The 23545-nt window shown below is 53.0% G+C and overlaps 10 protein-coding genes across 10 annotated transcripts; 6 read left to right on the top strand and 4 right to left on the bottom strand.

Annotated features, from left to right (window-relative positions):
- Window positions 1-1521: 1521 nt before the first annotated feature.
- Window positions 1522-2307, top strand: ACET3X_009932 (uncharacterized protein; the record flags this gene model as incomplete). Its single annotated transcript, XM_069456102.1, has 2 exons — window positions 1522-1845; window positions 1900-2307. Exons 1-2 carry the CDS (start codon window positions 1585-1587, stop codon window positions 2305-2307), a joined length of 669 nt encoding a protein of 222 aa, XP_069302765.1. The 5' UTR covers window positions 1522-1584.
- A 256-nt stretch (window positions 2308-2563) lies between these two features.
- ACET3X_009931 (mitochondrial 37S ribosomal protein uS19m) lies at window positions 2564-3031 on the bottom strand (the record flags this gene model as incomplete). Its single annotated transcript, XM_069456101.1, has 3 exons — window positions 2564-2606; window positions 2684-2852; window positions 2989-3031. The coding sequence occupies 3 exons, from the start codon at window positions 3029-3031 to the stop codon at window positions 2564-2566; spliced, it is 255 nt and encodes an 84-aa protein (XP_069302764.1).
- Window positions 3032-3307: 276 nt separating this feature from the next.
- On the top strand, window positions 3308-5923 carry ACET3X_009930 (uncharacterized protein; the record flags this gene model as incomplete). The annotated part of the gene is made up of 3 exons (XM_069456100.1): window positions 3308-3335; window positions 3388-5573; window positions 5629-5923. 3 exons carry the CDS (start codon window positions 3308-3310, stop codon window positions 5704-5706), a joined length of 2292 nt encoding a protein of 763 aa, XP_069302763.1. The 3' UTR covers window positions 5707-5923.
- Window positions 5924-6698: 775 nt separating this feature from the next.
- Window positions 6699-9849, top strand: ACET3X_009929 (uncharacterized protein; the record flags this gene model as incomplete). The annotated part of the gene is made up of 2 exons (XM_069456099.1): window positions 6699-6804; window positions 7010-9849. The coding sequence occupies 2 exons, from the start codon at window positions 6699-6701 to the stop codon at window positions 9847-9849; spliced, it is 2946 nt and encodes a 981-aa protein (XP_069302762.1).
- A 1257-nt stretch (window positions 9850-11106) lies between these two features.
- Window positions 11107-13928, top strand: ACET3X_009928 (uncharacterized protein). Its single transcript, XM_069456097.1, has 4 exons — window positions 11107-12301; window positions 12351-12650; window positions 12697-13081; window positions 13130-13928. Exons 1-4 carry the CDS (start codon window positions 11431-11433, stop codon window positions 13494-13496), a joined length of 1923 nt encoding a protein of 640 aa, XP_069302761.1. The 5' UTR covers window positions 11107-11430; the 3' UTR covers window positions 13497-13928.
- A 352-nt stretch (window positions 13929-14280) lies between these two features.
- On the bottom strand, window positions 14281-16064 carry ACET3X_009927 (uncharacterized protein; the record flags this gene model as incomplete). The annotated part of the gene is made up of 6 exons (XM_069456096.1): window positions 14281-14715; window positions 14788-15429; window positions 15478-15712; window positions 15763-15890; window positions 15946-15981; window positions 16038-16064. The coding sequence occupies 6 exons, from the start codon at window positions 16062-16064 to the stop codon at window positions 14281-14283; spliced, it is 1503 nt and encodes a 500-aa protein (XP_069302760.1).
- An 808-nt stretch (window positions 16065-16872) lies between these two features.
- On the top strand, window positions 16873-17755 carry ACET3X_009926 (uncharacterized protein; the record flags this gene model as incomplete). The annotated part of the gene is made up of 3 exons (XM_069456095.1): window positions 16873-16924; window positions 16981-17088; window positions 17169-17755. The coding sequence occupies 3 exons, from the start codon at window positions 16873-16875 to the stop codon at window positions 17753-17755; spliced, it is 747 nt and encodes a 248-aa protein (XP_069302759.1).
- A 205-nt stretch (window positions 17756-17960) lies between these two features.
- ACET3X_009925 (uncharacterized protein) lies at window positions 17961-18571 on the bottom strand (the record flags this gene model as incomplete). The annotated part of the gene is made up of 2 exons (XM_069456094.1): window positions 17961-17989; window positions 18040-18571. The coding sequence occupies 2 exons, from the start codon at window positions 18569-18571 to the stop codon at window positions 17961-17963; spliced, it is 561 nt and encodes a 186-aa protein (XP_069302758.1).
- A 764-nt stretch (window positions 18572-19335) lies between these two features.
- ACET3X_009924 (uncharacterized protein) lies at window positions 19336-21780 on the top strand (the record flags this gene model as incomplete). Its single annotated transcript, XM_069456093.1, has 2 exons — window positions 19336-19443; window positions 19495-21780. 2 exons carry the CDS (start codon window positions 19336-19338, stop codon window positions 21778-21780), a joined length of 2394 nt encoding a protein of 797 aa, XP_069302757.1.
- A 237-nt stretch (window positions 21781-22017) lies between these two features.
- On the bottom strand, window positions 22018-23120 carry ACET3X_009923 (uncharacterized protein). Its single transcript, XM_069456092.1, has 2 exons — window positions 22837-23120; window positions 22018-22783 (listed from the first exon to the last, which is right to left on the bottom strand). Exons 1-2 carry the CDS (start codon window positions 22882-22884, stop codon window positions 22148-22150), a joined length of 684 nt encoding a protein of 227 aa, XP_069302756.1. The 5' UTR covers window positions 22885-23120; the 3' UTR covers window positions 22018-22147.
- Between the last annotated feature and the right edge of the window lie 425 nt (window positions 23121-23545).

The following is a 23545-nucleotide window of genomic DNA, read 5'->3' as shown; positions in this document are numbered from 1 at the left end:
GGACGCGAATGTAAAGGGTAGTTTTGAGGAGCTTGCATCCGCTAAGAATAAAGCGTGGAGGGGCAGTAGATGGTGATACATGAACGAGAACATAGCGTGCCGATCTAGTTCGTCCAAAAGTGGTGTCCGTGTTTCCATCTCTATCCTTGCCCTTAACGCCCCCAGAATCTCGATCTGCACGGTGAAGTTGGCCGGGTAAGCAAAGTTGGTGAAGACCCATCGTATCTCGTTGAGAAGCCAGACACACGTTACAGCAGCATGGAACCGCCCTCTCTGATGAGCATCGAACTTGGTGTAATACCACGTGTGCGGCGTACTCGGGTTCCTTCGAGACAAGTCTCCGTCTCTAAACTTCTGCTCGCGGTTAACAAGTGTTACAAAGCGATCGACAAATCGCTGCGCATCCGAGGTGTCATCCACAGATAAGAAATCTTGCTCTCGAAGTTCTCGTTCCAGCCAAATGTCCTTCAAGATGTGCAGCCCCTGGTACCGGGCTAGCACGTCGCAAATCATGTCATCTGTCCAGGCGGCCGGGTTATAACACCTTCTGGCGGTATGCATCATTTGACTTTCCCAGGTACTGAAGTTGAAACTCCCGGGTTGGCTGGCGGATAGTGGCATAGGATGTCGTTCCAAGTGCGTGACGATCTTGCGATGGAAGTCTAGGGACTTGCAGAGCTGGAAGTCGTAACGGTGTTGGGGTGAAGAGTAGATGATTGAGCGCATGATCTCGAGGTAGATATTTCGTTTTTGGATGACATGATGCGTCTTGGTGCATACTCGTCCGAAGTGGTGGACGTCGTCGATACTACCTAGGCCATGATAGATCTGTTCCAGAATTTCTGGCGGTAGGTCGATGAGTACGGCCATGATTGGCGATATGTCGTCCGGTGGGTGCCTCACTGCGTAGTATAGCGTGAAGCGACTGGTTTGCTGCCTATCATGTGAATTCTGCGTGGTACGTGTATTATAAGAGAAGACACGTAGAGTACAGTATCACATGTCATTTGTAGACAATGGTCGGAGTATCAAGGGTCCGTGGGAATGGTAAGAATGATGTATCAGCAGAGACGGCCTGGTGTCAACCTGGAGTGTCAAAAAGCGCGAACCAAGCCGCTACCGCCAACGCAGAGCAGAAGAAGCCGGCATGTCTATCGAATGTGCATGTACCTGGGGATGCAGCTACACAAGGCTGAACCCTCATGTCCTTGGCTGGCTCTTTGCCTGGGTCAGGTGTTCCGGCACTCGCTCAAGGCTCCCAAGTTTGTGGTAGCGCAAACAGTGGAAACCGTACCATCTGGCCTCCCGTAAGCCAACTATGGCGTCTGTATTCGCTCGTTGAATAACCACGGGTCGAAGATCTGTCTTGTAGGGCAAAGTGAAAACGCGTCGTCGAGAGATGCAGCGCTGGTAGTTGAGCTGCGGCCACTCCGATTGGCTTCTTTGAGGCTTACCGCATTGGGCGACTGTGCTTGGCTCGCCGTTCACTCACTCCCGCGTTGTCTCCGCAGTCCGCAACCCAATCAACCCACCCCACGTCATACCTCGCACCACGTCGCAACCCATATCACTCGCATCGCAACCATGTCTGAAGAGAACTCGCAGCCCCCAGACACCAACATGGAGGTCAACGACGAACTCGACCATGCCGTCGACGACGAGATCAAGCAGGACGCGACCCAACTCGAAGCCGACGCCATGAACCTCGACGGCGCAAACGATACGGAGCCCGCGACAGTCAACGGCGTCACAGATGCGGCCGCCGCGTTTGAAGCGCGCATACCAGCGAAGAAGGATGCGACGTTGCGCGAGTTTCTTGGCAAGATGGATGAGTATGCGCCTATCGTATGTCGCGTCCCGGTCCTCGTACCAAGCATCGCGAACTAACCAGGCGACCAGATACCCGATGCAGTGACCAACTACTACTTGACACGCGCCGGTCTGCCACCGCCACCCCAGACATCACAGCACCTGGCACGTCTCCTCGCTCTCGCGACACAGAAATTCATCGCCGACATTGCGGCCGACGCCTACCAGTTCTCTCGCATCAGATCGTCCAACACCACGAGCAACAATCCCATGGGTGGCGCGGGAGGAGCGCCGGCAGCAGCAGCGCCTGGTGGTGCGCCTGGTGGAAAGGACAGCGGCTCCAAGACAAAGGACTACAACCTCGGCATCCAGCGGCCAGGATATGGCGGTGGAGGCCAGGGCGGCAGTCAAGGCCGAACCGTGCTCACCATGGAGGATCTGGGCATGGCAGTAGGCGAATACGGAGTCAACATCAAGCGTGGCGAGTTCTACCGCTAGGCCGGCTGGTTTTGCTTAGGCAGTATTACGTGGCAGCTGGTTCATGACGGGATGTGGTAATTTGGGATATCGACATGCATTTTAGGCGTTTGGAACCGGCATCACAGGCGCAAGGTACTTGAACATTGGGAAGATTGCGGCACCTAGCCCACAAGCAAAGGGCTCCATCATGTTTGTACAATAGTAGTACAGGATGGCTTCTAGATAAACCAAAATGATACCCAAACTCCCATTCAATGCACCTGTTTCCCGTTGCTCATTTGTTCTTCGTCTGCTTGTATGTGAACTGCTTCCGTGTGCTGGAACAACATGTTAGTGCTTTGTTGATCTCTCTCCCGCCACCTCTAACAATGTATGGGGGTTCTGGCAGACGTACGGCGCGAATTCTCCGAGCTTGCGTCCTACCATGTCCTCAGTTATGGTGATATCCAGGTAGCTCTTCCCGTTGTGTATCTGGAACTTGAGGCCGACGAAATTTGGCAGTATCGTAGCCGAGCGCGCTTGTGTCTTTATCGGTGCTACCCTTTCGCCTGCCTTTTTCTGTACTATTGGTAGGCTTCGAAACGATTAGAGCGGATTTCGCAGGGCTTGATTGCAGTGGCTTACGGGACGATATTGGGGCCTAGCGGGAAGTCAGTTTTTTCATGTTGCAGACATTGGAGGCAGTGCATAGTATCTCACCTTTCCAGATCGACCGAGCGCAGAGCGCCCTTGTGGGAAACATTGCGACGTAGAGCGTGAAAGATGAGGTCGGCGAATGTTTTCGACAGCTTCCGATGGCTTCACGGAATGCACGTGAGAACGCGGGGGACGCTAGAGGCTTGGCTTAGGCGGAAGCGCGTCGCGAGTCGTGAGTGACGGCTCGCCATTCTCTGGCCTGTACTGGTGTATTTGCCAGAAAGACTTCTACGTTGCTCTAGGGGTGGCGTTAAACTCGCAGATTCACCTCTACAAGTACCAGAAGCTGAGGCATCGAACTCTCGTAGATCAGCTGCCCACCATGCCCCCACGACGCGGTCCGCAACGTGGTATGGGCAAACCTGAGATGTATCGAAAAGCATGTTCTGACGAAACTTCTAGGCGCAGACACAATCCGGATACTTGTCGCCACAGACAGTCACGTCGGATACAACGAACGCGATGCAGAGCGAAAGGACGACAGCTGGAGGACATTCCACGAGGTGATGTGCCTAGCGAAAGAGCACGATGTGGACATGATACTGCATGCGGGAGACCTCTTCCACGAGAACAAACCGTCGAGGAAGTCCATGTACCATGTTATGAAATCATTGCGTCAGAACTGTCTCGGCGAGAAGCCATGCGAACTGGAGATGCTGAGCGATGCGAGCGAGAACTTTGGAGGCATGTTCGACCATGTCAACTACGAGGATGAAGATATAAACATCGCTATACCCGTGTTTGCCATTCATGGCAATCATGACGATCCGTCGGGCGAAGGCTCGTTCTCTCCTCTCGATCTGTTGCAGGCGTCTGGCTTCGTCAACTATTTTGGTCGCACACCGGAAGTCGACAAGATCGCAGTGAAGCCTGTTTTACTTCAGAAGGGCGGCACAAAACTTGCTCTCTATGGCCTCAGTAACGTTCGTGACGAGCGCTTGTTCCACACCTGGCGGGATGGTAACGTCAAGTTCTTCCAACCTGGTATGCAAAAGGACGAGTGGTTCAACCTCATGAGCGTACATCAAAATCACCATGCGCATACGCCGACCAGCTATCTTCCCGAGAACTTCCTACCAGAGTTTATGGACCTTGTCGTATGGGGACACGAGCACGAGTGTTTAATTGATCCGCGATACAATCCTGAGATGGGCTTCCATGTCATGCAGCCCGGCTCCTCGGTGGCTACGTCGCTGATGCCCGGAGAGGCGGTTCCCAAGCACGTTTGCATCTTGAGTGTCACTGGCAAGGAATTCACAACTGAGAACATCCGCCTGAAGACGGTCAGGCCCTTTATCATGAAAGAAATTGTGCTTGCAGAAGAGAGGGAGATCAAACAAAAAGAGATATGGCGCGTCCGCGACGTCAGCGACAACCGCGCAAAGATTACCCAATACCTGAACCAGGTTATCGAGGAGCTGATTCAAGAAGCGAACAGGGAGTGGCTTGAACTTCAAGAAGATAGGGAGGAAGGTGATGATATTGAACCGCCGAAGCCGCTTGTCCGACTGCGTGTCGAATACACGGCTCCGGCAGGCGGCGAATTTCATTGCGAAAATCCGCAGCGTATCTCAAATCGCTTCATGGGTAAGGTAGCCAATATCAATGATATTGTACAGTTCCACCGGAAGAAAAAACCAGCGAACCGCGCGTTGAAGAGCACGGCTGAAGAGCCAGACGAGGAGATCCTCGCCGAGCTTTCGATTGACTCAGTCAAGGTCGACAAGCTGGTCAAGGAATTTCTCACAGCCCAAACCCTGACAATCTTGCCGCAGAATTCATTCGGAGACGCAGTGGCGCAGTTCGTGGACAAGGACGACAAGCATGCTATGGAGACCTTTGTTGGAGACAGCCTCAAAAACCAACTCAACCATCTCATGGCTGCCAACGAGATCGAAGAAGAAGAGATTACAAGGGAGATGGCGGAGTACCGAGAACAGCTGGAGGACTTGTTCGCTTCAGGGCAGTTGAAGAAGACGCGGAGGTCAAAGGTCAAACCTAAGCCAGCTGGATGGGACAGCGACTTCGACGGGTCTTGGGCTGACCAGCCCGCCGCTCTCGTCCGCTCTGACAATGACGGCGAGAACGACGATGACGAAAGCTTGGCTTCCATACCCACGAAGAAAGCTGCTCCACGTGGTCGCGGCAAAGCAGCTGGCACAAGCCGTGCAACTGCCGCGGCTACCAAAAAGGCCGCACCTAAAAAGGCTGCGCCAGTAGCCAGAGCCATGGGCGCCCGAGGCAAGAAGAAGGCTGTTGTTGAAGAAGAGGAATCCGACAACGACGAAGACGTGATCATGATCGACGATGACGACGACGAAGAAGTTCCAGAAGAAGATGACGAAGACAGCGCAGAAGATCTTTTCGTTGCCTCGCAGAAGAAACCTCCTGCAAGGAAGGCCGCTGCGAGGACGACAACTAAAGCTCCAGCGAAAGCCAAGTCGCCGGCTAAGAAGACGACTTCTGCGAGGGCTAAGGCAGGATCTGGGGCGACGCCGACAAAGTTGAACTTCTCGCAGACGGTCACGCAACGTAGTCAGCCCACGCGGGCTGCGCCTTCGAGGGGAAAGAAGGCTGTGCAGGAGCCAGTAAGTGACGATGATGCCAATCGACAACGTGTATGTTGAGCTAACATGGCTGTAGAGTGATGATGAGATTGAGTCTGACGACGCTTTTGAGTCGGCGCCGCCGCCTAGTGCTAGGCCTACGAGGAGGAGGTAGAGGTAAATTGACGTGGGAAGGGTTCTGAATGTGAAAGAACATGAGTAGGAGGCGCGAAGAGACATACATGGTACATCATATCCAGCATGGAGCATAGCGAGGGCGTCTAGGCGTTGAGGAAAACCACGACAGGATGCTGAAAGCCCACGAGCTTCGCTGTCCGAGTCCGTGTGAGTCGTACTTTATATGTTCATATCCTATACCAGAGCTATCCCAGGCTTACGCAGAATTCATATGTCTCTAGAAGAATGCATGCTTGAATCTTTGTACAATACGGCTTATCGATGAAATAGCCGGTGCCTCGCTGATTGCTATGTCTCAGTACTTGGGTCTCTCTTCTTGCATCATATGTAACGCTTCGTCATCGCACCTGGACGTCCTAAAGCAAAAGCTCGTGTATTCGCTTATCCATGTCTTCGGTGTCGACTGCTCTTGCCTTCTCTATCTCACCTAGCAGCCGCGCTTGTCCGCATGTCCACTTCTACAAATCCCACGATGCTCTTCTTCAACCCTTCCTACATGGTCACTATGTCATCTGTTTCCTCAGTGGCCAACCCCAATCGTCGCTTACACTGGCAGTTGCGGCAGAATGCAGGGTATAACAACCTTCCCGATCCCTTCCTCCGTCCTTCTCATCAACACACTCATTTTGGTTCCATCTTCTTGTTCCGTCTCGCCATCTTTCGCATTGCTGCACTTGGGCTTTTTGGATAGCTGTCGCTCACTTCTTGTTCGCATTGCCTCCCCATCGATCAGCTTTGAGGTATGTCGCTGTTTCTGCTATACCACTCATGGCTCGTACCTATACGCCCATCATCGAAGTAGAATACGTTGCAAGGGAGCCATACTGACGATATCAGGATATTCGCATCACACCATCTCAACCTTCTTCACTTCTCCGCCTCCACGTCTCATTGGCCCTACAACACCAGCGGCTCAATCAGGTTGGCGGCCCGCTATCTACGGTACCCATTTAGGGTGACAGACCACGCATGATGTCGTTCGCATACAAGGTGGACGAACTGCTTGCACTTCGCGACTCAGTGTCGGAATCAGCTGTGTCGATTGAAAAGTTTCCCGATGAGGATGTGATCAGAGGTCAGTTCCGGGCCTGCCCTCCTCTGCCCTTCACCTTTCACTTTCCCCACTGGAGACAATCGTGTCCAGATGCGGCACATCCTGCACGCTCCTAACCACGCACGCTGCCACCGACGTTTGTACTACGGCCCACCACCTCGAGCCTCGTCGTCTTGACTACTACCATTGCTTTAAGACGAGCACAACTAATCGTCTTTCTATACAGAACACGTCTTGCGCCCCTCGGCATCCGCATCAGCAAATCTGTCCAGCAAAGCATCAAACAGAAGTCTACGTGTGCCCACTCCTGCGGCTGTCGTCCCTTTTGGCCCTCAGAAACGGCCATCGCCAACACCATCGATCAAGCGCGGCAAGGCAGAGAAGCTTCTCAAGGAACACGGAAGTCCACCTGGTATACGAGTCACCGCGGGTGGTCGTATAGTTCCTAGCGACCTTCCACCGCTCGGCACGTCCCGATACGGCGATAACACTTACAGAACACAATCACCACTGCGTGTCGCCCCGGGCAACATCACGCAACCGCAGACTCAACCAAACGGCAACAACACCGCTCGCATCGAAGTCGTCGGCGGTCAACCAGTCATCTTTGTTGGTGACCGCATGTTCTCATTGCCAGCAGTCAACGCAACCAACTCCACGATGCCTCCTACTGGCCCTGCTGCTATGGACCCCATGGCCAAGCACATGCTGGACGCGTCCACATTGGCTACTCAAAACGCTCAAACGGGAGGTGCACTCGGGCCGTCGCGTTCTAGTACTCACACACCGTTTGCTGGCCTGGACCTCGCAACACTGAAGACGCAACAAGCGCTGAAGAAGCAAGAGCTGCGAACCGTAGAGCAGACCGAGGTGCTGCAAGCTGGTCACCAGAACGAGGCATGGCGCGCAAGCATGATCGAGAAGAAGCGGTGCCTCATCGTCGAGCTTGATGCGCTTCGGAAGCAGATAGCAGCCTCTGAATCTGAGAACAGTACTGCTCAACAGGGCGCCTTTTCTGGAGCGAACACTCTAGGCTCAGCACTTATGCCGACTTTCGGACCGCAATACCAGCCAGGATTTGCTCCTCCCATGTACCCATTCGCAGCAGCACCGTATTCATCTGTGCCGATGTTCCAGCCCCAAGCCCAGCCGTTTAGTCAATTTCCCAACTTTTCTGCTGTCGAGCCTACACCTTTTGTCCCAGCCGCGACCAACCCACCTCATTCTCCTCCGGGCTCAGCTAGTCGTCGTTCTAGAGCTATCGAGATCAAGCCGCCGCCTCCCGAGGAAGTCAAGAGGGGATCTATTTTGAACCCAAAGAGCCCAACATACGAGCCCGTCGCCAAGTCCAACACCACGCAAGGCGCTGTACCGCCCACTTCCTCACCCGAGAAGCGATCCCCGTGGCGAGCACAAGATCAGCAAGGACAGGGCAAACTCGACCGCCGGGCGTCATCGCAGAAGCATAGTCTGTCTAGCGTTGATACCATGGACTTCTTTCCTACAAACACACACGAGCATTCCTCAACACGCGTAGCGCCACAGGCCAAGGAGACGGGGCATTCGTCTGATGAGAACACTGCTGTTCCATCTACACCCGAGAAGCACTGGCCTGCTAGTCCTTGGAATGGAGGCGACTCTGGTCGTTCCAGGCAAAACGAGCCTGCACCCAAGCTCACTTCGTGGCCTGAGGCGTTTGGCAAACAGCCTTCTATGACCTCTGTGCAACAACCCGCTTCCGAGCAGCCCTTCTCCACCTTGACTGAGCGAGCTCCTACCACAGGCGCCAAGATGTCGACTTCCGCTTCGAGCAGCTTCATGGCACCGCGCACTAGCTCGGACCAACGTACTGGTACAGATAAGAACTGGCCATTCCATGGCAAGCCGGTAACATATGTTCCGTCCACATACCAGGAAGGCTATCAGGCCGGTTACGACCACGTTGGAATTCCTGACAGTCCTGAAGTTCTGCAAGGCTACATCCAGGGTCTTCTGCACTTCCTTACGGACGAGTCGAAAAAGCGTCAAGCTGGGTATCAGCGCGGCGTTGACTCCAGGACACCCTCGCTACGAGCGTTGGTTGCCGGATCTCTACCCCAAGACTCTGCTGTCAGCACGAGTTTCAACTATAACAACGCCAATGGAGGTCAGGAAAACGTTCGCTCAGCGAAGGGCAATCTGCTAGACGATGTCCGTCGGGACTCAGGATATGGTCAACAAGGGAATATTAAGGAGATTCCAGTCCATTACATGGCTCGCAACGAAGGTATCCCGGAACGCCATGGTATCGCCTCTACCGCGCAGCACCTAAACCCTCCAATGATGGTTCCACGGAGGCTAGCATCTACCTACCGACAAGCTGCGTTTCCAAGCATGGAGGATGATGCGAGCCGAGGCACAAAGAACCCAGTTGATTTCTCCAGGACGAACAACCCCTTGGACAATGTCGTGGTCCAGCATGCCTTTGGCAACCAAACGCAGAATCGCAACTACGGCACGCCAGTGAACTCGAAGCGCTTCTACTCAACGCCCAAGAAACTGAGTCTGAGCGAACTTGATACCCATGGCGCACCTGTTCCTCGACATTTTGGTAACCACCGCTTGTCAGGACTGGACGGCGCCATGGACGATTTGTCGGAGATGATCAATGATACGCATATTGACGAGCATCGATCTTCGGTTGCAGTGGACCATCGTTCGGCTGAAACACCCGTCTCCATGGAGTATGAGGAGAGCAGTGCAAGCTGCTTCAAGGTGCCCAGCAGCAAGGGCAAGCAGAAAGCGACATCTTCACCAACAAAGGCAGCGGATGCCGAGCGTACTACTGCCACATCGTCGCCCGCCAACCCACCCAGCTCACCCAAGAAGTCTGGAGAGCATTCACCGGCAAAGGCGAAGCTAGAACAGGTGACCAACAAGTTCCGACGCAGCAAGAAGGACGACCCGCGAACCATGTCTCCAGACGAGAGGCACAAGCGTTCGGACAAGTGGCGACAGCGCTTCCGGGACCTGAAGAGGACCGAGATCGAGGAGATAGAGGCGCATCGTAGGAACTCGCGCACCTGATCGTCCATTGTGGTTTGCCGTCGTCTACGTTGGGTGGGTTGGGTTATTGTTGGATAGGTCGTCGCATCTATTCCCCCCTGACATGAACCAAGTCTACTTTCGATGCTCTTCTTCGCATAGGAGATTGTTTCAGGATTCGGCCGAGGATTACTCTCGTGGAGTAAGCACTATCACCGATGCCTCCTTTTAACGACAACATGTTTCCGGATCGACGAGTTTCCTTTGCGCTCTCCGACTACGGTACCGTGGTCGCTATGGCGGCCTAGATATATTTTCGAGTTTTTGTTTTGTCTTGAGCATTTCTTTTGATAACAATTAGGCTGGCAGAAGACGGCAGGGGACGTGCCATAGGCAGAGGCAAGCCATCATGGCCAGTAAATCACCTTGTCACGTCCTTTCCGTCAGCATCTTGCGTATAGGTTCAGTCATTGTATGATAGGTAGTCAGCATACTCATTGGTTGCATGGTAGAATAATACAGACATGTGTCGCAATGCGAGCAGTTTCGTGACAACCGTGTCATGCTCCGGAAGTTGAGGTGAGCTTACGAGGTTTACAGTGCACGGCCGATATATCGGAGTGACGGATAAGGCCCGAAACGCACGCTGGACCAAAAGAGCGATGGCTCTAGAACGGATTAGCGTCGACGCCGTCGCCAATGGACGAATTGGCGGAAACATGCGCGTCCTTTGTCGGCCGTCCTACATCATCTACAGCGGATTGCATTGTGTATTTGGAGTGTAAGACGGCTTCACCATGGCAACGACAAGGGATCAGATGATGACGATGCATGTTGCTCCGGATTCACACAGCCGCGTTTGGTGCGATGACGTGCCGTTATGCTTCTGCGTTTGCTGATAAATCGGGCAATAGCGTGATTTGTCCTCCAGTCGTGGGGAAGTGCTAGGACGGTTCAGTAGTCAATTTCAGGCCAGAGGCGCGGCGCAGGGCTCGGAAGGCGGATATGCATCATCACAGAGGCGCAATCGCGTGAGTGTAAGAGCGAGTGTCTGCGCTGCTTGGAAATACACATGCTGCGAGTGCAGCTGTACAGCAGGCTGCTGAGTGGTGACGAGTGACATGGCCCTGTCTCGCTGCTGGATAGGTGGGTGGTTGTGGTGCTAGGTGGCTTCGAACGCGGCTTCCCTAGGTGGACAGGGATCCGGAAGTCCCCACCTGCCCTCCGCCATCATTCGCCGCAGTCCCAGCTTGTCTCCGGCACGGCTCTGGCTTCCTTCCTTCCCAACCTGCTGGCTGGCCCTACTACACTGCCACCACTCCTGTTTTCCCTACGCTCCTCTCTTCTTCTTCTTCTCCTCTTCCCATCGCCGCCAACACCATCTGCTCGCACTCCCCTCTCCCATCGCCTGTGCCTGCGCCTGCGCCTCAGTGACAGGGTCATTCTTTCACCAAGCCGCCCCAGCCACACGCACAGCGACCCTGGCCATTGACCTCACCCGGCGTGCCATGGCCCACTGACCGTGCAACGCGCAACCGTCACCTCCCTGCACCCGGCCACCTCTCCGAACTCCGCACACCAGAGTCGCCCGCTGCACTCTCGCATCCATTGTGTGCAACCGCTATGACGCAGCTCTTCAACTCGTCCGCATCAAGCCACTCCACCATGGCCGAAAAGACGGAGAAGCGCACCTTCTCGGGCAAGGCGCTGTCCACCAACAAGTCAGTCAATGCAAAGGACGGCCAGGTCTCCCAACGGATCAAGAACTTTTTCCGCATCAACAGCAGCAACGACGCCCGCAAGATCTCCGACGAGGGCAACCCAAAGAATGAAAAGTCGGGCTTCCGCCAGTCGCGGTTCATCCCCCACATCTCGCGCAACCGCTCGCAGACTGTCGCCAGCGAAGGCAACCCCCTGGATGACAGCGTGTCGCCTACCGCGCACGCCAACCCATACTTTGCCCACCAAGGACCACCGGCGCTGCGCCATCACAACGCCGGCAGCGTACCCCCATCGCCCCCAGATACCCCTGCCATTCCCAAGACGCAACTGAACGGCGCAGCGACTACCGACGACCACGCCACAACCGCCGGGAAGGAGGAATTGGCGAGGAAACTACGAAGGGTAGCTTCCGCACCCAATGCCCAAGGTCTCTTTTCCTCAGGGAAGAACACTGAGAGACCACAGACTGCAGAACTCGGCAAGCAGCCAGTGCTACACCACCCGAACTCGTCCACCTTGAGCATGGTCGAGACGAATTCGCAAGACCCGACTCATCTTCTACCGATAGAAGCCGGCAAACCCATACCCTCGGCAGGCCAGATCCGACAGTCCGTGGCTTTCAGGAGAACATACAGCTCGAATTCCATCAAGGTTCGCAACGTCGAAGTCGGGCCGGGGAGCTTCGACAAGATCAAGCTGATTGGCAAGGGCGATGTTGGAAAGGTATACTTGGTACGGGAGAAGAAGTCTAGCAGACTATATGCTATGAAGGGTACCCGAGCCAATTCGTAACAGAGATTTACTTGCGCTAACAAGTCCAGTTTTGAGCAAAAAGGAAATGATCAAGCGGAACAAGATTAAGCGCGCCCTGGCCGAGCAGGAAATTCTGGCGACCAGCAACCACCCTTTTATTGTTACTCTATACCACTCTTTCCAGTCCGAGGATCATCTCTACCTCTGCATGGAATACTGCAGTGGTGGTGAGTTCTTCCGAGCGCTGCAAACACGACCAAACAAGTGTGTCGACGAGGATGCTGCGCGCTTCTATGCGGCTGAAGTTACAGCCGCCTTGGAGTACCTTCATTTGATGGGTTTCATTTACCGCGACTTGAAGCCAGAGAGTATGTCGCATCTCAATCTCTGCGCTTCTCATGCTAACAAATCCAGACATTCTCCTCCATCAGTCTGGTCACATAATGCTGTCAGACTTCGATCTGTCGAAACAGTCTGAACCCGGCGGTCGCCCGACCATGATCCTCAGCGGCCGAAGCGGTACCTCATCAAACAATCTACCAACCATTGACACCAAGTCTTGCATAAACAATTTCCGAACCAACTCGTTCGTTGGTACCGAGGAGTACATTGCGCCAGAAGTCATCAAGGGCTGTGGACATACGAGTGCGGTCGATTGGTGGACCCTCGGTATCTTGATATACGAGATGTTGTATGGAACTACGCCCTTCAAGGGCAAGAACCGCAACGCGACGTTTGCCAACATTCTTCGAGACGAGGTACCCTTCCCAGAGGGTTCTGGCGCGCCGCAAGTATCGAAGTAAGTTTGGACCTCTACATATTGAGCAATTTGTCCTAACAACCCCAGTCTCTGCAAAGCCATCATTCGCAAACTCCTAATCAAAGACGAGACCCGACGCCTCGGATCCCGTGCTGGCGCCTCCGACATCAAGACCGCACCCTTCTTCAAGACAACGCAGTGGGCCCTACTACGACACATGAAGCCGCCGATCATCCCCCACCAGGGCCAAGGTATCGAGACACCCAACTTCAGGAATGTTAAGGAATCCCAGAGTGTTGATATCGGAGCTGGAAGGGTCAAGGGCGTTCCGCTAGACTCTGGCCTTGCTACACCCATGGGCGAAATCGCAGATCCGTTCGAAGAGTTCAACAGCGTGACTCTGCATCATGACGGAGATGATCACCACCATCAGGAGAGTCATGAGCAACGGTAGACTGGGTGTAGTCGACGAACACGTAAAACACGAAGTGTACTCATTACAGTACCAGAGGACCCCTTATAAAGGAGGGGCTTCTTCTCTTGACTCCACTCATTTGTTGCGAAAGGATCATAGACAAATGGGTCTCTTACTCATTACAGCGGCGTTCCAAGGGTGTTGGGTCATCCTACTTGTTCATTTCTTCATCACGCCAGAGATCTCTTCATGGCTTTTTTCGTTATCAATCAGCATTTCATTCTGCTGGAAAATTATCTCTGGCGTTATCTGCAGTTTTTTTGTTGTGAGCATGGATCATGCTATTCCGGCCTCGCTTTGTCTGGTCTGAGAGCGGAGGCAGCTTGGGCAGGGAGAGATATTGGCGGTTGGGTCGAGGAACTACTGGAAGGGGTAAAGGACAGAAGCAATGAGAAAGATATTTTTGAGGCAGTGCTATCGCCATCTGAAGTGACCAAAAACACCAACGTAATGAAACAGAACATAAACATTTGAAAAACAAGTGTTGAAGTGCTGATAGCAATGTAAGGGTAGAGCAAGGGTTGCTCGGATTGAAAGGTAGGAAACGGGCAGGACACGACAGCTAGTCATGGAAAGATGTGTTTACTGCAGTTGACGTAAACCCAAAGTACATTCAGCAGACTGGATATTTTGACGCCAGAACGTTCGCAGAGTGATATACCAATGACAACAAAACAGTCTGCCACCACGCGGACTACCACCACATTCCCTCCGTTTGCTAACAGTTTCAATAGCTCGCGCGTGCCTCCAAGCTACCCGAATCTCAAGTCCAAAGCCACTTTCGGCAATTCTTCGCACCACACAGACAAGGTATCGCGCCCTCACCGGGCTCATCAATCTCCTCGCCCTCCTCCTTATCCAGATAATCAAACGTCAGTTCCTGGCCCCTAGGAATAAACCGACGAGCAAAGAACGCAATATCATAAACCCGCGGGTCATGCTTATTATACGACACCGTGTACTGCCTGCAATTCGGATCACACGAGTGGTTAATGAATTTCGTCGGCCCGCCCATGAACTCGCCATCGACAACGTACAGATCTTTCTCGTCGAGGCCTTCTGATTCCGCAAACTTGTCGAGCGAGTAGAGGTACGACCCTTTTGCTTTTGAGGACCCGGTTTCGCGGCGCGTGGCTTCTGCGTCGGTGATGACTTCTCCGCGGTAGGTGTCGATGAATTGGCCTTCGTGGAGGTCTTCCTGTGGTGGTTGAAATGTAATGTCAATGGCATGTCTTCTGGATAGATACTAGGTATTTGTCGGAAAACTTACTTTGCAGCGTAATCCCCAGCCCCGTCCGTCATTCGCTCTGAAAATCTCGACTTCAACTTGCCGTCCAAACTGCACGTTCTTGTTGCGGCAATAAGGACCGCATCTGCACTTTTCGTTACACTCGTAGATTGGACGACGCGAGTTGAGGTAAAAGGACACAAGACAGCCAGTCTTCTCTCGTCTGGTGCCTTCGGCGAAGTACGGAAACTTCTTGGGGAAACCCATCGTAGACGCTCCGGTGTCGAGAGCTTCTTGGTATCGCCGCCTGCCTTCGTCGTCGAGACGGCTTTCGTCGACGGCGGCGTACTCGAGACAGTCGCACTTCTTTGTGTATTCGCAGCCGATTTCTCGGCCCATGTGGTGCGAGCATTGCATGCAACCTTGTTGGGTTTCACTAGATGCGCGGTAGACGCCTTGTTGTAGCACGTATTCGGAGATGTATCGGAAGCGTAAAGATGGCGTTGCTTTGTCAACCACGTTGAACAAGTGGATTCGCTTCCCTGGTACTCTTGCCAGTCTCCGGACGTACTCATTGCGAATCAAAGTCAGTGCTTTGTCGACACTGGCAGGGTTGGCAGCACTGTTCGTCTCTAGCGTGGAAATATTGCGGATATCCAGTTCTAGTATATCTCTGCCTGATGCCTGTATTGTATGTCAGTGGTGAGAGAAGGGAGTCTGCTGGGGACTCACTTTGCGACAAAAGACGTAACCATGCTCATTGACATCCAGAACACCGTTGTATATGTCGATGGTCGGAGATGTCGATGATGTAGCGCAAGATACAGACGGTGACCGGGAGGCTGATGGCGTCTGACCGTTTTGGAGTCGTCGTTCAAAGGGTGAGGAGCGACGTTCATGTTCCAGTTCTCCATCAGGGCTCTTCCTCTTCCTGATAGTTGTCGTCTGCTGGAATGATGGCGCATTCCTTGAAATGATTAGTAACATACTGTAGGCTTATGGGGAAATGTTGCTTACTTTTCTATCTCTTCAATATAATCCTGGATATGCTCTAGACAGCGTACTAACTCTTTCACGGAGTGCCAGCTGAGCGGCGGCTTCGTTGTAGATGACTCCTCTCTCCATCGCACCAAGTACTGCTCATCCTAGATCTTGATATCAGCATGACGCACGGACCGTGTAGGGTGAAGGAGCACCAACGTTGTTTTTGAGGCGATGTGCGACAATTGAATGCACCTAGGGACAGTGTAAGTGTTATTACACGTACATTTGATGCCTTAGGAAGCACTTACGCGGTCTACGAAAACACGGCGCCTCATGTGTCCATCTGTCGGGATCACGACCATAGCCCGCATCCCCGTACTTACAACTGCATAGCGTCAGCATTGCCTACTAGCCTAATTAAAATACTCTAGGTTATCTGCTACGCATAGATTGCGTTGTAGGATAGACTAGAGTAAGTTAGGTAGTAAGTGTAACGAACCTAGAAGATTACGAATTTACTAAAATTCGAATTTAGGAGTAGGGGCTTTGTAGAAAGATTATTAGAAAAGACTAATTATAGTAGAAGTATATTTAAATTTAGAAAAAAGGGTAGAGGTAGGTGCCTTGGTTCTAGAGTACGTTTGTAACTGTAACTACGTTGCAACTATAGATACGGCAGACACCGCTTGGTAAGCGGGTGCACAGACTATTCTACCTAGGTACTAGCACCTCTTTGTGATATACGCTAATAAGTCTGCAGACTATCTCACCTAGGTACATACTACTGTTAAGATTACTGCGTCCTTCTAAAATTCTTCTAGTAGCATCTCCCGCATAGTTGCGAAATTATAAGACTGTTTTAGCTCTTCTATAACTAAATGTAGCCTCTACATGCTAATAATTACTTGTCTAGAGTTAGCACGTGCGATATCTTCTAGCAAAAATGCTCTCAGCAAAGACGCGCAGTGCAACCCCGTCGCATGCTCTTGTCTGCAACGTTCGTGAGCTGCTTGTGATGCGCCAACCTGAACCGGGCGCGTAGCGTCTTTTCGCTATCTTAGCGCCATCAGCCCTCCCAAAAAAAGTTCGGCCCGCAACTCAGCCTTGGAGTGAAGACATCGTCGCAGCACATTACAGCACATCATGGCATCAGACGCGCAAAACAACCCTTTTATCAGGAACCTCGCCTCCAGCGGTACGCATAATTCGTGGTTTGGGAGTCGCAGATCACCGGGCTAACGTTTGCGACAGACAAGAAGATTCGCGACGAAGCACTCAACTCACTCAAAACCTACCTTGGCGCGCAATCAGAGATATCAGAGTTGGACCTGCTGAAACTATGGAAAGGACTGTTCTATTGTATGCGCTTCTCATACTTTGCCTCGTAACGACACGAGAACTCCGCAACAATTCCGCAAAGACTAACCAGATACTCCTAGGCCTATGGATGCAAGACAAACCCGCCCTTCAGCAAGGCCTATCGCGCGATCTCGCCTCTATAGTCTCGAGCCTCCGAACCCCCGTCGTACTACCCTTCATCCGCGCTTTCTTCCTCACCATGTCCCGCGAATGGACCCACATTGAGGCGCTGCGATTAGACAAGTACCTCTACCTTATCCGCCAATACGTCAATGCATCCTTCAAATTTCTGAGCAAAAATAAGTGGGAGAGGAGCCTGCTGGAGCAATGGAATGCCGTCGTGGAGGAGATACCACTGGAGTGCCAGAATATGAGAATTCCAAATGGGCTGAGATACCACGTCATGGATGTTTGGGTCGATGAGATGGAGAAGGTTGAGGGAGAGGCATGGGAGAAGGAAGACAAGAAAGAGACATTGGAGGCGTTGGTCCTGCCTGTTGAGAAGATGGCCAAGGACGGCAAGTTGAAGCCGCTGAGGAACGCGGCGAAAGAGTGCTTAGCTGATGACAGACTAAGAGCCTGGAGAGGACAGGAATTGGAGGAGACCAAGGAAGACGCCGAAGAGGAGGAAGATTCCGAGGCAGAGTGGGGAGGCTTCGCAGACTAAGAAGCGTCGCTCTATGTGGATACCTGGGAAGACACATTGCATATGATTTCAGCGAGGCGTTTATGGAAGATCTGTTCTGCATGTAGGACATGGAAAAGTGTGATAATACGAAGGTAAACTACCATCTGCGGAGATTCTCGAGATCTGATTAAGAAACGGAACATTGACCTTTATGATACAGTCCGTCTTGACCACTTTCATCGTCTCAGTCTTCGCGCGTGTTAATAGCACCATCTGGATCAAATTAGTTCGCATCCTCACAGCACAATGTAGCAGACACTCACATCCATCGTTGCCTCTCACACCACCGTTAGGCTTCTCCTCTTCTATATACTTTCCTAGCAGATCCGGTCGAACAAACAGCACATACAGCCTCCAGAATAGCGGCGGCACCAAAAATGCTACACTAGCTGCAGCAACCCCCTTGCTCAGCGCTGCATTCGGCCCTCCCCCTTGTATCAAATCCAACACTATCATGGGGATCAAGACCGCCTCTCCAAGCCCCAGGAGCATGTACGTAGGTCGTCGACTCTCGATGCCGTTGCGCGTGTTGGTCGCGCCTGCGAGTAAGGCGGACGTTAAGCCGCCTACGACCAGACCGCCGAATAATCGGGCGAAAAGGATTGAGGTGGGGTTGATATCACGAGACGGGTTGTTCAGAAGGAGAGATAGCGTCCAGCGTGTATTTGTTATCAGGGGGATGGTGAAGAGGTTTGCGAAGGCCTCTAGGAGGAAGGCTTTGCGGACTGTGGAACCATTTTGAGATGGATCGGGGGTGATGTTGGGGTTTGCGGCAGGGGATTTGGTGGTTGGCATGTCGGTGGTTGGATGGGGTTCTCGAATCGAATTGCTGAGGAATTTCAGTGATGGACAGGATATATGAATCTGGTTTGGAGTTTGTCATTGCCGTAGTTGATGTTCTAGTCTACTCATTTGATATGACGAGTATAGACGTCATGATTTATTCGAGAGATGCAGCAACCACCAGTTCAATCAGATGATCATAGCAAGACACTAGCTAATCTTGTTCCAGATGCATCATCCTTTTCTGGCTCGATGCACGTCTGCAAGATGTATATGCATGCAGGGCGGAGTGCACCCTGGTTAGTCGCGTCTCTAGTCAGGAACATGCACACAATCTGATGACACCAGATCCATAGCTTGCAGTACCACACCGCAGCTTCGAATCCACATCGCGCACCTTTTTGACATTGCTCTTCCAGTAAGATGCACGACTTCAGTTCGTGCCACGTCTACTGGACCACCTTTTTAGGCTACTCTAAGATCAGGTAGCTGCGTCGCTTTCACCGTGAACAGGTCGTTTGTATGACTGGAGAATGTCCCTGGTCGCCATTACCGAGGATAGATATCCATCTGGCTGATGCAGCGATGATGGAAGTGAAAGATGGAGATGATGTCAGACCTGGGGAAAGCTGATGGGAGCGCTAGTTTGGTCGATAGCATCCAACCATGGCGCACTCCAGCTTCCTTGGACCGCCGGCTACTGACCGCCAAATACTTCCGGCAGTAATATTCCGTCGCCCACCACATTATTGAAGCGTGCAACTTCTGGGCCCATCATGGGCCGACGACCCAACCAATTGATCCTCGAGTACTTCGAGCGCGGTCCCAAGCTCGAAGATGCAAGCAACCGCTACCAACACACGTGCAAGTCGTGCGGTGAGAAGGTGAGTAGCCCCGCCCTGAAAAAGGCGACGACGATAGCTGACAGGACTCAGTTTCCCAAGGGTCGTATAGACAGTCTCACGAATCATCTCGTCAAGAAATGTCCCGCGCTACCTCTCCAAGACCGCCAGCGCGCGCTGCTGCAGATGCACGAGCTGCCTCTCCCCGACAACATGACGCAGGCGGCCAGCACGAACGCACCCGGACCGAGCCATATGCAGCATGGCCAAAAGATGAACCTCCCTTTTGCGCCGTCGAAGCAGCTCTCAGCTCTGGAGACGCTGGCCGAGGTGTCGCGACAGCATCTGGACCTCTCAGGAAAGCGCATGACCGAGAAGCAGCCATCACAACCACAGAACACCCACAACCATAATCACAGTCACAACCACAACCACAATAGCAATGCAAACCATGCGGGACTGCTGGATGAGTTTCTGATACAGGACGATCGGCCTGATGGCTCGGACATGGGCGGTCTGTCACATGGTATGGATATGTCGCATGCGCCAGCGATGCCGTCCATGTACCAGTTCAATGGGCCACTCCATCACTCCCCAACCGCCTCGCCTCACATAGGCCACATGCCTCTGGGGAGCTCTGGATCAATGTCGCATATGGTCCCCTCGCTCGTCATGGCAGCATCGGCAGCAAATGATCTCATGCCGCTCTCAAATGGCATGCCCATGGAATCAGACATGAACCTCTCGGCGCATGGGATGTCAGGCATGTCGGACGGCAAGTTCTTCCACCCACAGGGACGCCATCACTGGCCCAATATACAGCCCAACTCGCTCGATCCGATGCTGCAAGACCATGGTAAGGAGCACATGCACGCGAACGACCAGCTGAACAAAGGCATGGGCCAGCAACGGCCGCTTGCAATGAGCCCAGGTCATCAGACTCACTTCACCACCGACTTTAGCATGAACCAGAAACCGGTCAAGCCCAAGGTCAGGGGTCGTTTCACGGACTCTAGGCGAAAGGAAGTGCAGGAGGTGCGAAAACGAGGCGCGTGCATTCGGTGTCGCATGCTCAAGAAGCCATGCTCAGGCGACAACCCATGCAATACCTGCCAGAATGTCGAGAGCGCGCGTCTGTGGAAACAGCCGTGTATTAGGACGAGGATCGCAGAGGAGTTTGGTCTCTATTCTGCAGGCCTCCATAGTGTTTTGGCATTCCACGCAACAAACCAAGCCAAAGGTCAGATACGACTCGATCAGACGCCAGGACGCATAGAAGCAACCCACTTCCCTCACTCCGGCATATTTGCTACGTTCACACCGCTCAAGTGTCAGCAGACGCAAATAGCTCAGAACACGGATATTGATCCTGCAATCTTCGCTGGCCTAGCTTCTCCGGATCTCGAGCTGATAGACAGTGATGACGATGTCAGTGGGAAGCTAGATCATTACATCAAGAAGATGGGCGGCCAATTCTCCGATACCGAAGATTCAAACTTCATGAGGATGACGGTGAACATTGCAAAGAGCGTTGCATCAACTAGCGCAGACGGACTCATATCAAAGGCACTGGAGCTATGGAATCTTACCCGCGTACTCACATCCCGGAACTTTGAATGGTACTTGTTCTCGAATCCTTCGTTAGCACCCACCATTACTCCTTCCACTTTGGCGCCAGCAGACCTAGAAGACGCTATCCGCACGCCCATCACACCACTTGATCACGAATCGTCCTACAGCCTCATCACTATGCAACTCATGGGGGCGACCGAAAAGCGTGCCGCATGTCTAGCCCGTGTGGTAATGAACGATCTCGAACGTCGCCTCCTCCAGCGCCAGCAAGCTAACCCCTTCGAAACGTTCCTAGTCGCTGTGATCCTCCTCGCCTGTGTAGAGCGCATGTGCTGGCTCTTCCGCTCCTGGGATCTGCCGCCTACCACACCATCTGCCCCGGAAGCCGACGGAGACGCATTCAAACAACCAGCTCCCGTTGACAACGACATCGCTACAGCCCTTCAGTCCACGTCTTCGCCATCTGCACCTGCGCTTGACATTCCTCCTCACCAAGGAACCAGAAACCCCAGGTGGCCACTTGATAAATCCCCATCGACGTTCTCCCAGCAAGGCGAGAAGTTCAGCGATATACTCAACATGCTGCTGAAGATGCGGGGCGTTCCTCCTAAACCCACGCCTCGCAGCCCAGACGGCGTATTGACAGTGTGGGGCGATGACAGCAACAACGATAGGGTACGAGAGTGGTATGATGGCATCGCCGTTACAATGCAAATGCTAGACCAGAAGACGAATGCGAGGTTTGTGGGCGAGGATCCCAAGGAGTGGGAATTGAAGTTTGTTGGCAAGATTATTCGAGGTGACTAGGAGCTGTGTGTGTATGCTGGAGGTATGAGCCTGTTGTTGTGGATGCGATGCGTGTATGGGAAAGATGGGTGGGCGGATGACTGGATTACGAAACGACTTGATACCAAAAAGTTATGAGGCATGTAGTTTGACATGACCGTATTCGCGCTTCGGCGCTCGAATGAAGAATTGTTGTTGTTACACAGATCCTTCGGGTGATGATGTATCGACTCCATTTGGCATGAGTAGATGGATTGTGATATGGTGACCGCTATCTGGATATGGGGATATGCAACGGCCTCTCTCTATACGCCATAACTCCGCATAAACGAAACATGCATGCTGTGTACAATAAGTCGGCTCAAAGGTGGTAGAGCGTGAGACTCGCTCAACTCTTGAGCGCCTCCAGCCGTCCCCGCATCTGGGCGAGCATTTCGGCCTGATCGTCCTCTTCCTCCTCCTCAGCCTGCGGCGCACTGGGTAGTTCCTCCTCCTTGGCTTTGCTCGGTGGTAACCTATCCTTGAGCACCTCACTCAGCACCTTATCGACCTCATCCTCGGCTTCATCAGCCTCACCCTCCAGCATCTCGTTCTCACCCAACGTATCGTCCAGCATCTCCTCGATGATACCCGCCTTCATCAGCTCAGAGCTTAGCTCTCGCATTGTGCCCGTCAGTTCCGGCAAGCGCACCAGACTGTTTACGTCCTTCATGATGCCTGTGCTCGCCTTGATGCTGCCTTCGATTTTGCGCACCGAGAAGGCCTCGTTGACCTGCATCTGCACGCTATTGAGCTGCGCCTTGGACGTCATGAGGCGATTATTCTGTTTCCGTACGCGGATGAGTTCGCGGGCGAAGATGCGCACGTCTTGGTTGGCTTGCTTGGCCATGGCGGGGTTGCGTTGGGCGCGTTTGGACGATTGTTGGATGAGCGTCTTGGTTTTTTGCTCCGTGGCTTTGAGCTGTTGAATGTCGCGGTCGAGTTTGCGGACATTTTGGCGGACGAGGGCGTTGCATTTGCGCTTCTGTGGACTGGTTACTGGGGCTGGACGGCGTGGGGAGAGATAAGGCGGTGTACCTGCTCCTCTGGGGTGGGCTTCCACAGGAGACCTCTGATGGTCTCCATGGTGGGCGCTCAACCTGATGTACTCTGCGCGCCTGAGCAACTTGATGCCTAGGTTTTGCTGCTGTATGCGCGAGTTGGTGCGGATACTGCGGGAGTCGGTGAGGGCGTGTGCTGCGCGTGTGTATCTCTAGCCGTGTTGGGTCGCTCGATACATATTCAGGCGGTTAGCGATTAAGCGCAAAAAGTTGTGGCTGCGAGGTGAATTGCAAGGTCATGTGCATGTCCAAGGGTCCCGGGGTGTTGTAGGAGCGGTGCCTTGCAACGGCTCCAGGACCGAGCTCGGACCAATTGTGACGTTGAGCTCTGTCGCGGGGCAGGTGCGCAACCCACTAGCCTCAAGCATCAGGCCCTGGAGGATTGCCAGTCAACCCAACATTGACAAAGGCAATCAAGCGCATCTAAGACACCAATAGAATCTGCAGTTGCATCTTCATGACCGTTGCTTTCCGTAACTGATCGACCAAAACGGGGCCGCTCAACTTCACGATTCTATAGAGCTTCTATTGCTTTCCACGCTAGTCCCTCCACATCACTGCATTTCTTCCGCCTTCAATCTGCCTGTCTTGCCAAACATCACATTCCAACTACACAACATACACCCGATTCCACCACTCCTACATCCCGACTGACACTGCAAACTCTCTCAGGAACTACACCACAG

This window comes from Alternaria dauci, chromosome 10 (genome assembly GCF_042100115.1).
Source record: "Alternaria dauci strain A2016 chromosome 10, whole genome shotgun sequence".
In the NCBI taxonomy this organism is placed as follows: domain Eukaryota; kingdom Fungi; phylum Ascomycota; class Dothideomycetes; order Pleosporales; family Pleosporaceae; genus Alternaria; species Alternaria dauci.
This window is presented reverse-complemented; position numbering and strand designations above follow the sequence as displayed.

What these genes read in the sequence shown, in the direction of transcription:
- ACET3X_009928 (XM_069456097.1), top strand. Translation starts at nt 11,431, where the DNA reads ATGACGCAGCTCTTCAACTCGTCCGCATCAAGCCACTCCACCATGGCC. An exon ending in CCGCGACTTGAAGCCAGAGA is followed by an intron (nt 12,651 to 12,696) that starts GTATGTCGCATC and finishes TAACAAATCCAG; the next exon opens with ACATTCTCCTCCATCAGTCT. An exon ending in GGCGCGCCGCAAGTATCGAA is followed by an intron (nt 13,082 to 13,129) that starts GTAAGTTTGGAC and finishes TAACAACCCCAG; the next exon opens with TCTCTGCAAAGCCATCATTC.
- ACET3X_009923 (XM_069456092.1), bottom strand. Translation starts at nt 22,884, where the DNA reads ATGGAGACCATCAGAGGTCTCCTGTGGAAGCCCACCCCAGAGGAGCAG. An exon ending in AGCCCACCCCAGAGGAGCAG is followed by an intron (nt 22,784 to 22,836) that starts GTACACCGCCTT and finishes ACCAGTCCACAG; the next exon opens with AAGCGCAAATGCAACGCCCT.